This window comes from Oncorhynchus keta, chromosome 27 (assembly GCF_023373465.1).
Source record: "Oncorhynchus keta strain PuntledgeMale-10-30-2019 chromosome 27, Oket_V2, whole genome shotgun sequence".
NCBI classification, from domain to species: Eukaryota; Metazoa; Chordata; class Actinopteri; order Salmoniformes; family Salmonidae; genus Oncorhynchus; species Oncorhynchus keta.
Window position 1 is genome coordinate 26,937,525 of NC_068447.1, and position 14,827 is coordinate 26,952,351.

General features: G+C 48.2%; 1 protein-coding gene across 10 annotated transcripts in view; it reads left to right on the forward strand.

Moving 5' to 3' along the window:
• Nucleotides 1-14,827, forward strand: part of LOC118377279 (voltage-dependent L-type calcium channel subunit alpha-1D-like) — a 201,304-nt gene that overhangs the window by 10,576 nt on the left and 175,901 nt on the right. For 6 of the 10 annotated variants that reach the window (XM_052482061.1, XM_052482056.1, XM_052482059.1 and 3 more), the window contains exon 3: nt 1,205-1,310. In XM_052482061.1, coding sequence (XP_052338021.1) covers nt 1,205-1,310 — 106 coding nt within the window. Of the gene's footprint in view, nt 1-20; nt 275-531; nt 1,311-14,827 lie in introns of those variants that run through there. The other 4 variants (XM_052482062.1, XM_052482065.1, XM_052482063.1 and 1 more) reach the window with 4 other exon arrangements.

A 14,827-nucleotide genomic window follows, 5' to 3' on the forward strand; every position in this document is an offset into this window, starting at 1 on the left:
GACCCCAGGTGAAAACACTCTGTCAGACCAGACCCCAGGTGAAAACACTATCAGACCAGACCCCAGGTGAAAACACTCTATCAGACCAGACCCCAGGTGAAAACACTCTGTCAGACCAGACCCCAGGTGGAAACACTCTACCAGACCAGACCCCAGGTGAAAACACTCTATCAGACCAGACCCCAGGTGAAAACACTCTATCAGACCAGACCCCAGGTGAAAACACTATCAGACCAGACCCCAGGTGAAAACACTCTATCAGACCAGACCCCAGGTGAAAACACTCTATCAGGCCAGACCCCAGGTGGAAACACTCTATCAGGCCAGACCCCAGGTGGTGGACCCCAGGTGGAAACACTCTACCAGACCAGACCCCAGGTGAAAACAGACCAGACCCCAGGTACCAGACCAGACCCCAGGTGAAAACACTCTATCAGACCAGACCCCAGGTGGAAACACTCTAGGTCACTCTGTCAGACCAGACCCCAGGTGAAAACACTCTATCAGACCAGACCCCAGACCAGACCCCAGGTGAAAACACTATCAGACCAGACCCCAGGTGAAAACACTCTATCAGGCCAGACCCCAGGTGGAAACACTCTATCAGACCAGACCCCAGGTGGAAACACGCTATCAGACCAGACCCCAGGTGAAAACACTATCAGACCAGACCCCAGGTGTGGAAACACGCTATCAGACCAGAACCCCAGGTGGAAACACGCTATCAGACCAGAACCCCAGGTGGAAACATGCTATCAGACCAGACCCCAGGAGAAAACACTCTATCAGACCAGACCCCAGGTGAAAACACTATCAGACCAGACCCCAGGTGGAAACACTCTATTCGACCAGAACCCCAGGTGGAAACACTATCAGACCAGACCCCAGGTGGAAACAGTCTAAAGAGTTCATCATAAAGTTTAGTTCTGAATGCAGCCACCACAGAAAGTATCCAGTGTGTTTTCTAAAGATGATGCATTAAGACAATCCCATGATAAGGAGCAATTTCTCTACCATATATCAAAATGATGATGTTGCTGTATTTAAACATGTTTGCTTTGATCATTGTTTTTTTAACTTCATAAGATCCAAGATCATTTCTGGATTTCCCCCCTGCCTTTCCATGACTGAAATGTGCTCTATCTATTTATTCTCACGTATTGACTGTGTACTTTGAACATTGTTCCTTGACCGTGTGCCTCAGACCCTTTGATATCTTTATACTGCTTTCTATTTTTGCCAACTGTGTGGCCTTAGCTGTTTACATCCCCTTCCCTGAGGACGACTCCAACTCCACCAACCACGACCTGGTGAGTAGTCTATTCAACCCTACAGTATAGCTGATCTTCAGGAAGTGAAAATGGCCTATTGTATTTCTGTGATTCTTTTCTTCTTCTATTGAATACTGAATTGACCATGGCACGGATGGACCATGTTACACCTTCATCAGAGTACGTCTGCTGAATCAGGGTACATTCAGGAATTGCACTGTTTTATGGCTGAAACGCGTTGGTTCTACTTTTTAATAATAAAGAAGCTTTTCATTTAATTCCATTGTCCTCCAAGAGTTTCTGAATCTCTTCTCTACTTCTGTACGCTGTGTGGTGTCAGGGGTTTCCTGACACCATATGGTAATGTATCATGCTTCTTTTGTTGACATAAATGGTATGCTACGCTAGTCTGTTCTGGAGGTCATCAGTCCTGTGTGTCACACCCAGTCTCTTCCACATACAGTAGTAAGGGCTTGGAGAGAAACCCTGTTAGTTTGTTTATGGTGCTGATATAATCATACACGCAGACTGTGTGTGCAGTGCAGCATAACAGCAACGAGTCATTTAAAATGATGAAATAGAATAATTTACAATGAGCAGTTATAATTTGAATTAAAATGATAGTTCTATGACCAGTTATATGTCAATGGACAGTCTTTAACAGTGATCAGAAAACAGATGATAATTAACTAGATGTAACACGTGCCTGTCAAATGTCTTATTCAATTCCATTTTGACACCCAGCTGTATACTTGTGTGATAGATTGACCATCTATGTCAGTTCTATTCCATCTCCCAGCATGCACTGTATATCCAATGGCTTGCCAGTCTCTAGAAATAAACTACAAATCAATTTGATCGTTAGGCCTCTAACTGTTAGAATGTGAAAAGATGGCTGTCCCCTTTAGATGATTTATACTGGAAGACACATGCCCAGACACATGCCCATGATCCCTAAACAGATGGAGGAAACAGAGTATTAACGCTCCCCATGTCTCTAGTCAGCAGCATCTCATGTCCAACCTTTATTTGATGGTTTTCACTATTCTGAGTTCTCGTCAGAATAAACAATAGCAGGAAGGAAATCATATCATTTATTGATGTTGGACATTTCTTGTGGTATAAGTCTGTTTTGAACACATTTTGAGAGAGAAATGTACAGTGTCACCGCCTCTTGTTTCTTGTGTATGACTTGTATAGAAGCAGTAGGCAGTATTGCGTCGACAGGGGAAGACGCTGATTCCGCCATCATGGTTATTATTGAAGTGAAAGCTAGAGTGAACTGAGTCACTGATTGGTTTTCCCTTAGGACAGTAGTTAGGTCAAATATGTCTAAAATTATACTATTAACATCTGAGGATTTTTACTGTGAAACCGTAGAGATTCAGGTGATTGGGACATGTTATCTTCCTGTCTTCGTTAAAGCAGATAGTTTATGGTATCTAAAGTCTTTCTGGAAAATGTGGTTTTAGATTTATTTGAATCTGTTGTGTGAGTTGGCATGAGTTAGCTACTTTCCAGTGTCTTTGCACAACAGACAGACAGACAGACAGACAGACAGACAGACAGACAGACTGTTGCATCAAGACAGAGGAGCCTGCGTCATATGGCCTTTCCTTGTCTGCTCTCACAATAACATTACTGAACAGGGGGGGGGGGTGTGTCTGTGTGATTAATATGCTAGCATGAATTAAACCTAAACCAACAGGTGTGTGTGTGTGTGTGTGTGTGTGTGTCTGTGAAAGGTCCTAATCTGTCAAAACCTTGAATCCACTCTCTCTTAGGGGGTAATAGATATTCAAACACTGTAATGGATCAGTAGAAGTTCCGATCGGGAGCATGAATGAGTGTTTCTGGAGGAGGATTGAGTGTCCTGCTGTGTGACGGTCTCTTAGGGGCTTGAGACCTTCTCCCTCTCAGTGTGTATCATTGAGCATGACTACTCACGCCAGTGTGGCTCTTGATCTGTGGGAATATGTGCTAGGAATATCCTAGTGTGTGTGTGTGTGTGTGTGTGTGTGTGTGTGTGTGTGTGTGTGTGTGTGTGTGTGTGTGTGTGTGTGTGTGTGTGTGTGTGTGTGTGTGTGTGTGTGTGTGTGTGTGTGTGCGCATATGCATATGCATGCTCACACGTGTGTCTCTGTGATTGTGTGTGTGGCCAGGTTTGGAGGATTAAGCTGTGCTGTGGATTAGTGGGTAGTAGATGAGGTTGTGCAGAGGGAGAGGAGAGGGGGATAGAAGGAGAGAGACTGAGAGGGGAGGGGAGGGAGAGGGCAGGGTGTAGACCGGGAGATGGAGGGTGGGCAGGGTGTAGGCCGGGAGAGGGGGAAGGGTGTAGGCCAGGAGAGGCAGACGGGGCAGGGTGTGGGCCGGGGCAGGGTGTAGGCCAGGAGAGGGAGAGGGGGCAGGGTGTAGGCCAGGAGAGGGAGAGGGGGCAGGGTGTAGGCCAGGAGAGGGAGAGGGGGAGGGTGTAGGCCAGGAGAGGGAGCAGGGTGTAGGCCAGGAGAGGGAGCAGGGTGTAGGCCAGGCCAGGCCAGGTGAGGGAGAGGGGGCAGGGTGTAGGCCAGGAGAGGGTGTGGGGGCAGGGTGTAGGCCAGTAGAGGGAGCAGGGTGTAGGCCAGGAGAGGGAGCAGGGTGTAGGCCAGGAGGGTGTGGGGGGAGGGTGTAGGCCAGAGAGGGGCAGGGTGTAGGCCAGGAGAGGGAGCAGGGTGTAGGCCAGGAATGGGAGCGGGGAGAGGGAGCAGGGTGTAGGCCAGGAGAGGGAGCGGGGGCAGGGTGTAGGCCAGGAGAGGGGGCAGGGTGTAGGCCAGGAGCGGGAGCGGGGGCAGGGTGTAGGCCAGGAGAGGGAGCGGGGCAGGGTGTAGGCCTGGAGAGGGGGCAGGGTGTAGGCCGGGGCTCGGTGTAGGCCAGGAGAGGGGTGTAGGCCGGCGCATGGGAGGTGGGTCTGTGGAATGAAGGAGGGTTTAACAGTGGATAATGTGACTGTCTCTGTTTGGGTCTGACCCCTGCTGTGGCTCTGGCTGTGCCTGAATGATGATTAGGATCATATTGAGCTTGGCTATGATTTGGTGGGTACTTATACTTATGACATCTCCTTTGACCACTAGCATACTGCATGGCCAATTCATATAATTCATAATCCAATGAGCGAGCCAGGACCCAACAGTTACAGCATAAACAAACAGTATATGTATGTGTATATGTATGTACTGTATGTATGTGTATATGTATGTATATTTTTTACTGATCTAGGGATATAATTATTGTTTGGATAACCTTATTTATTATTATGTATTGATTTTTATCAATTAAAAAAAAAAACTTTTTATGCGATGCGCACTGCAGAGAACACCGGAAGAAGAATTATCACTGAATTATCGCAGTGAATAATTGTAATGTTTGGTTATTTGTCAATTAATCCCGTAAGGGCTGTTTTGCCAACTGGCGATTTGACACAAAAATAAAATGTCATTAATTCATTTTTAAATAATCATTTAATTCAACAGTTCAATAACACTGGGAAGCCAATCCAAATAAAAACACCAAGGACTGATGTTTACTGTCCTTTGTGTTACTCTGTTTGGGGATTTTATTCCCCAGAGATACTTTCATGTAGAGAACAATTGTTTATGGGTGGTTTATTTGATTATGTGTTGTCAAGGTCTCAGTTTAGATGGAATAGGATGGCTGAATCCGTCCAATCACCAAATATTTAGACCGTATGTTAGTTGGGATCTGAGATAAAGCTTTTTTTAATGTTACCGTTACTCAATGAGTTGTAAGGGAGAGTGGCGCAGCAGTCTAAGGCACGGCTTGACTACAGTCCCTGGTTCGAATCCAGGCTGTATCACATCCGGCCGTGATTGGGAGTCCCATAGGGTGGCGCACAATTGGCCCAGTGTCGTCCGGGGTAGGCCGTAAATAACAATTTGTTCTTACCCGAGGTAAATAAATCAAAAGTAAGGGGTTTTGGGCTGCATTCCAATTCTGAGCCTAACAGACATTGTCTTGGAGAAAAGGCATAAAGCCATGTTAGTGTTTTAAAAGGTCTTCCTGTCTTAGTGGGTGAATTTGCCCTCACTGCATTTAGAACCAATTGTGTATATACGTGTGTGTGTGTGTGTATATGTGTGTGTGTGTGTGTATATGTGTGTGTGTGTGTGTGTATATGTGTGTGTGTGTGTATATGTGTGTGTGTGTGTATATGTGTGTGTGTGTGTGTATATGTGTGTGTGTTTCCATATAATATGTGTGTGTTATCCATGACATATTCAACAAACAGCATTCTGTGCAGACAAAATGTATCGTGTGTGTGTGTGTGTTATTCCCGAAGAAAATGTCAGGTTGCGTCTTACTCTCTGTTAGGGATTAAAGGTTTTGCCAGAAAGGAGAGAAAATGAGACCATGTGCGCGTGTGTGTGAGAGCGAGATAGAAAGATAGAGGCAGACTTTTGGTGAATGTGTTAAGAGGATTTCTTTATTCCGCTGTAAGACTCTCTGTCTCCCAGTCTCACTGTTTATTTATTTCTCTTGAAGTCTGATAGATTGACTACCTACTAAAAACTTTAGTAATGGGTTGTAAAATCGATCTAATTTGAAAAATTTTAATGTTGGCTGAGATACAGTGGCCAGCTTGTGTACAAACACTACTTCCCCAGGATGGTGAGTTCTATTATTTTGGTGGCGTTCCCACTTTCCACTGTTTGGGTTGTGTTACTCAAATCAAATCTAAGTTTATTTGTCAAACTCAAATGTTACAGAATAGTATACTCAGTACAATAAAATGCTTACTTGTCAGCTCCCCTCTCATTAGAGCAACAGTTACAAAACAAGTACAGTATAGTCAAGTGCATGGTTATAATGCTTCTCTAAGAACACAGGTGTTCGTATGAAAGGTCATATCCCCATTTGAGACCACGTACACGGAGTGTACAAAACATTAGGAACACCTGCTCTTTCCATGGCTTTTCACACTCAACAGTTTCCCGTGTGTATCAAGAATGGTCCACCACCCAAAGGACATCCAGCCAACTTGACACAACTGAGGGAAGTATTGGAGTCAACATGGGCCAGCATCCCTGTGGAATGATTTGGACACCTTGTAGAGTCCATGTCCTAATGAAGTGAGGCTCTTCTGACAGCAAAAAGGGGTGCAACTCAATATTAGGAAGCTTGATGTTCATTATTGTTCACTATAATAGCACAGTACAGTTTAAACTGGGGCTTGGGAGGGTGGCAGTGCTGAGAGCAGATATCCATTGATCGTGTCATGCTCCCAGAGCTGTGTGGTGCGTGACAGGGTATGAGGCTGGGCGAGGCGCTGCACCCCAGGCAGCATTATTACAGCCTCATTTCAGCTTGCGCCTCATTACAAACAGGAAGTGCTGTGCTGTCCTCAGGGGGAGCCGGCCGCTTCGAGACCAACACACTGAGCCTGGATGCTGGGCTTTAAAATTAGACACACACACATGTTGTACACGTGCACCATGCGAACACACACACACGTAGTACACGTGCACCATGCGAACACACACACACACACGTAGTACACGTGCACCATGTGGACACACACACGTAGTACACGTGCACCATGCGAACACACACACACGTAGTACACGTGCACCATGCGGACACACACACACGTAGTACACGTGCACCATGTGGACACACACACACGTAGTACATGTGCACCATGCGGACACACACACACGTAGTACATGTGCACCATGTGGACACACACACGTAGTACACGTGCACCATGCGGACACACACACACGTAGTACAAGTGCACCATGTGGACACACACACACGTAGTACACGTGCACCATGCGGACACACACACACGTAGTACACGTGCACCATGCGGACACACACACACGTAGTACACGTGCACCATGCGGACACACACACACGTAGTACACGTGCACCATGTGGACACACACACACGTAGTACACGTGCACCATGCGGACACACACACGTAGTACACGTGCACCATGCGGACACACACACACGTAGTACACGTGCACCATGTGGACACACACACGTAGTACATGTGCACCATGCGGACACACACACACGTAGTACACGTGCACCATGTGGACACACACACGTAGTACACGTGCACCATGCGGACACACACACACGTAGTACACGTGCACCATGCGAACACACACACACGTAGTACACGTGCACCATGTGGACACACACACACGTAGTACACGTGCACCATGTGGACACACACACACGTAGTACACGTGCACCATGTGGACACACACACACGTAGTAAACGTGCACCATGTGGACACACACACGTAGTACACGTGCACCATGCGGACACACACACACGTAGTACAAGTGCACCATGTGGACACACACACATCAAATCAAATCACCATGCGGACACACACACACATGGTACATGTGCACCATGTGGACACACACACACGTAGTACACGTGCACCATGCAGTGATAACCAACACGTAAGTACACTGCACCATTCCAAAACTACTGTCTTATACACGTGCACCATGGGGACACACACATATGTACATAAGGTGCATGAGTGTGGTACACACACATGTAGATGGTACCATACAGTATATACACACAGACAGTGTGTAGTACAAGTAAACATGTGGACACACACAGTGTAGTGTACACGTGCACCATAAGGACACACACATGATGTAAGTACAGTATATACATATGTAGTACAGATGCACCATGTGGTAAGTACACACATATACACGTGCACCATTGTTTAAAGTGGCTAGTGCACTATGTTTAGTACATGTGCACAAAATGGCACACAGTTGGGTCATGTGCACCATGTGGACAGCCACTCATGTTAGTGGTGCACCATGCGAACAGTCACATGGCCTTGAGATAGAAGCTGTTTTTCAGTCTCTGGTCCACAGCTTTGATGCACCTGCTGACCTCACACACTGGTACATGATGCACCAGCGGTGAACACACAGTGGTACATGGTGATGTCCTTGATGATCTTTATGGCCTTCCTGTAACAACGGGTGGTGTAGGTGTGCACCAGGTGGACACCACGGTGAACGTTGTGCAGTCCATCACTACCCACTAGAAGTGCACCATGTGGACACACACAGTAGTAAACGTGCACCATGCGGTGATACAGCCCGCCAGGATGCTCTCGATTGTGCATCTGCGGACACACACATGAGTACTTTTGGTGACAAGCCATGATTTCACACAGCCACATGAGGTTGAATAGGCGCTGCGCCATGATCTACACACGCTGTACAGTGTGAGTGGACCAATTCAGACGTTGTCACGTGCACCATGATGAACTTAAACACACACACCTCTCCACACTGCACCATGATGTGGATACAGGGGTGTTCACTCACCTGCACCATGATCAACAATCATCACAGTTTTGTACACGTGCACCATGAGTGATTTTCCACACCACACACGAGTACACCTGCTCCATGTATGCCGTCACACATGTGGTAATCATGCACCTGACCACACACATGTGTCGTCATGCACCATGATTGAGTTGGACACACACATGTGGTACACGTGCACCATGATGAACAGGGAGTAAACATGCACCATGCGGACACACACACGTAGTACAAGTGCACCATGTGACACACACACACGTAGTACAAGTGCACCATGCGGACACACACACATGTAGTAAACGTGCACCATGCGGACACACACACGTACACGTGCACCATGCGGACACACACACGTAGTAAACGTGCACCATGCGGACACACACACATGTAGTACACGTGCACCATGCGGACACACACACACGTAGTACACGTGCACCATGCGGACACACACACACACGTAGTAAACGTGCACCATGCGAACACACACACACGTAGTACACTGTGCACCATGCGAACACACACACACGTAGTAAACGTGCACCATGCGGACACACACATGTAGTACATGTGCACCATGTGGACACACACACATGTAGTACAAGTGCACCATGTGGACACACACACACGTAGTAAACGTGCACCATGCGGACACACACACACGTACTACATGTGCACCATGCGGACACACACACATGTAGTACACGTGCACCATGACGACACACACACACACGTAGTACACGTGCACCATGCGGACACACACACATGTAGTACAAGTGCACCATGTGGACACACACACACGTAGTACACGTGCACCATGCGGACACACACACGTAGTACAAGTGCACCATGCGGACACACACACGTAGTACGTGCACCATGCGGACACACACACACACGTAGTAAATGTGCACCATGCGGACACACACACGTAGTACAAGTGCACCATGCGGACACACACACGTAGTACACGTGCACCATGCGGACACACACACACGTAGTAAACGTGCACCATGCGGACACACACACACGTAGTACAAGTGCACCATGCGGACACACACACGTAGTAAACGTGCACCATGCGGACACACACACGTAGTACAAGTGCACCATGCGGACACACACACATGTAGTAACGTGCACCATGCGGACACACACACACGTAGTAAACGTGCACCATGCGGACACACACACGTAGTACAAGTGCACCATGCGGACACACACACACACAGTAAACGTGCACCACACACACACACGTAGTAAACGTGCACCATGCGGACACACACACGTAGTAAACGTGCACCATGCGGACACACACACGTAGTACATGTGCACCATGCGGACACACACACGTAGTAAACGTGCACCATGCGGACACACACACACGTAGTAAACGTGCACCATGCGGACACACACACACGTAGTACATGTGCACCATGCGGACACACACACACGTAGTAAACGTGCACCATGCGGACACACACACACGTAGTAAACGTGCACCATGCGGACACACACACACGTAGTACACGTGCACCATGCGGACACACACACGTAGTAAACGTGCACCATGCGGACACACACACACGTAGTACACGTGCACCATGCGGACACACACACACGTAGTACACGTGCACCATGCGGACACACACACACGTAGTAAACGTGCACCATGCGGACACACACACACGTAGTAAACGTGCACCATGCGGACACACACACGTAGTAAACGTGCACCATGCGGACACACACACACGTAGTAAACGTGCACCATGCGGACACACACACACGTAGTACACGTGCACCATGCGGACACACACGTAGTAAACGTGCACCATGCGCACACACACACGTAGTACACGTGCACCATGCGGACACACACACACGTAGTAAACGTGCACCATGCGGACACACACACACGTAGTACACGTGCACCATGCGGACACACACACACGTAGTACAAGTGCACCATGCGGACACACACACATGTAAACGTGCACCATGCGGACACACACGTAGTAAACGTGCACCATGCGGACACACACACACGTAGTAAACGTGCACCATGCGGACACACACACATGCGTGCACCATGCGGACACACACACACGTAGTAAACGTGCACCATGCGGACACACACACACGTAGTACACGTGCACCATGCGAACACACACACACACGTAGTAAACGTGCACCATGCGGAACACACACACACGTAGTACACGTGCACCATGCGGAACACACACACACGTAGTACAAGTGCACCATGTGGACACACACACACGTAGTAAACGTGCACCATGACACACATGTAGTACATGTGCACCATGTGGACACACACACACACGTAGTACAAGTGCACCATGTGGACACACACACACGTAGTACAAGTGCACCATGCGGACACACACACACACGTAGTACACGTGCACCATGCGGACACACACACACACGTAGTACAAGTGCACCATGTGGACACACACACGTAGTAAACGTGCACCATGCGGACACACATGTAGTACATGTGCACCATGTGGACACACACACACACATAGTACATGTGCACCATGCGGACACACACACATGTAGTACATGTGCACCATGCGGACACACACATGTAGTACATGTGCACCATGTGGACACACACACATGTAGTACATGTGCACCATGCGGACACACACACATGTAGTACACGTGCACCATGCACACATGTAGTACAAGTGCACCATGTGGACACACACACACGTAGTACATGTGCACCATGCGGACACACACATGTAGTACATGTGCACCATGCGGACACACACATGTAGTACACGTGCACCATGCGGACACACACACACGTAGTACACGTGCACCATGCGGACACACACACATGTAGTACATGTGCACCATGCGGACACACACACACGTAGTACATGTGCACCATGCGGACACACACACATGTAGTACACGTGCACCATGCGGACACACACACATGTAGTACACGTGCACCATGCGGACACACACACGTAGTACACGTGCACCATGCGGACACACACACACGTAGTACATGTGCACCATACGGACACACACATGTAGTACATGTGCACCATGCGGACACACACATGTAGTACATGTGCACCATGTGGACACACACACACGTAGTACACGTGCACCATGCGAACACACACACACGTAGTACAAGTGCACCATGTGGACACACACACACGTAGTAAACGTGCACCATGCGGACACACACACATGTAGTACATGTGCACCATGTGGACACACACACATGTAGTACACGTGCACCATGCGGACACACACACGTAGTACAAGTGCACCATGTGGACACACACACACGTAGTACAAGTGCACCATGTGGACACACACACACGTAGTACACGTGCACCATGCGGACACACACACGTAGTACACGTGCACCATGATGACACACACACACATGTAGTACACGTGCACCATGATGACACATACACACGTAGTACACGTGCACCATGTGGACACACACACGTAGTACACGTGCACCATGATGACACACACACACACATGTAGTACACGTGCACCATGATGACACATACACACGTAGTACACGTGCACCATGCGGACACACACACATGTAGTACACGTGCACCATGCGGACACACACACATGTAGTACACGTGCACCATGCGAACACACACACGTAGTACACGTGCACCATGATGACACATACACACACACGTGCACCATGATGACACACACACACATGTAGTACACGTGCACCATGATGACACACACACACACACACACATGTAGTACACGTGCACCATGATGACACATACACACGTAGTACACGTGCACCATGCGGACACACACACATGTAGTACACATGCACCATGATGACACACACACACACATGTAGTACACGTGCACCATGCTGACACACACACATGTAGTACATGTGCACCATGTGGACACACACACACGTAGTACATGTGCACCATGCGGACACACACACACGTAGTACACGTGCACCATGTGGACACACACACGTAGTACACGTGCACCATGTGGACACACACGTAGTACACATGCACCATGATGACACACACACACGTAGTACACATGCACCATGATGACACACACACACGTAGTACACATGCACCATGATGACACACACACACATGTAGTACACGTGCACCATGATGACACACACACACATGTAGTACACGTGCACCATGATGACACACACACATGTAGTACACGTGCACCATGATGACACACACACACATGTAGTACACGTGCACCATGATGACACACACACACGTAGTACACGTGCACCATGATGACACACACACGTAGTACACGTGCACCATGATGACACACACACGTAGTACACGTGCAGCATGTGGACGCACACGTAGTACACGTGCACCATGATGACACACACACACGTAGTACACGTGCACCATGATGACACACACCACGTGACCATGCGGACACACACACACGTAGTACACGTGCACCATGATGACACACACACATGTAGTACACGTGCACCATGATGACACATACACACGTAGTACACGTGCACCATGATGACACACACACGTAGTACACGTGCAGCATGTGGACGCACACGTAGTACACGTGCACCATGATGACACACACACACGTAGTACACGTGCACCATGATGACACACACACATACACAAATCCTAAATCTTAGGTTTTGACACTATATTAATAGTTTAGGGAATGCTATTAATTCACCCTCACGCCAGAGGAAAACACTGTTCTCAGTCCCCTCACTAGATAACCTAAATGTTACCACAGCAGAGTGTGTGGGCAGGCGTCTTACAGCCGACTGGTCAGGGCTCAGAGCCAGCAGTCAGCAGTCAGAGCCTCTCTCTTTCCAGGGACTGTGGAGAACAGAAACAAATGTTTGCATGCAGAACTTGTCTACATTATCACTCATTTCAACTTAATGGTGTGAGAAAGTTCTCCTTTTTCCAGTGTAGCTTTTGACGCTCTAAATAATTACAAGGTCAACACATATGTGTGTATCTGGATGAAATCTATAGGAGAGAGGAGGACCAGCACTTACTGTTCCATTCCCTCCTGTTTTCTACAGTATTACCCTCACACTGTGATCACGCATGCAGTGTGTGTGTGTGTGTGTGTGTGTGTGTGTGTGTGTGTGTGTGTGTGTGTGTGTGTGTGTGTGTGTGTGTGTGTGTGTGTGTGTGTGTGTGTGTGTGTGTGTGTGTGTGTGTGTGTGTGTGTGTGGAATGTCAACAGAATTTTGTCCCGCAAAGTGGTCCTCGAGTCTGGGTGAGGTGTCAACAATTTTTCGTCACTGGTGCTTTTAGGTCTTGTGAAATGTCAACAGCAGTTGGCTTCACGCGTGTTAGTCTCATGTAACTTATTTTGTTTTGTGAAATGTCAACGGAGGATCTGTAGCAGTCACTGTATGTCCAGGCCCTAATGTGGTTTGTGTTTTAGATGTTTTATTGTCACACACGTGTGTGTGTATATTCTATCCTATTGTTGCCTACGAGTTAAAAAATATACTTTAGTTCCTCTGACAATAGTCATGTAGTGAACCAGGGATGTAGTGGCCCTGGTTCGGTCATTTTATCTTTCTGGTGGATGGGGATGTAGTGGCCCTGGTTCGGTCATTTTATCTTTCTGGTGGATGGGGATTTAGTGGCCCTGGTTCGGTCATTTTATCTCTCTGGTGGATGGGGATGTAGTGGCCCTGGTTCGGTCATTCTATCTTTCTGGTGGATGGGGATGTAGTGGCCCTGGTTCGGTCATTTTATCTCTCTGGTGGATGGGGATGTAATGGCCCTGGTTCGGTCATTTTATCTCTCTGGTGGATGGGGATGTAGTGGCCCTGGTTCGGTCATTTTATCTCTCTGGTGGATGTAGTGGCCCTGGTTCGGTCATTTTATCTCTGGTGGACGGGGATGTAGTGGCCCTGGTTCGGTCATTTTATTTCTCTGGTGGATGGGGATGTAGTGGCCCTGGTTCGGTCATTTTATCTCTCTGGTGGATGGGGATGTAGTGGCCCTGGTTCGGTCATTTTATCTCTCTGGTGGATGGGTATGTAGTGGCCCTGGTTTGGTCATTTTATCTCTCTGGTGGATGTAGTGGCCCTGGGGTCATTTTATCTCTTTGTGAGATGGGG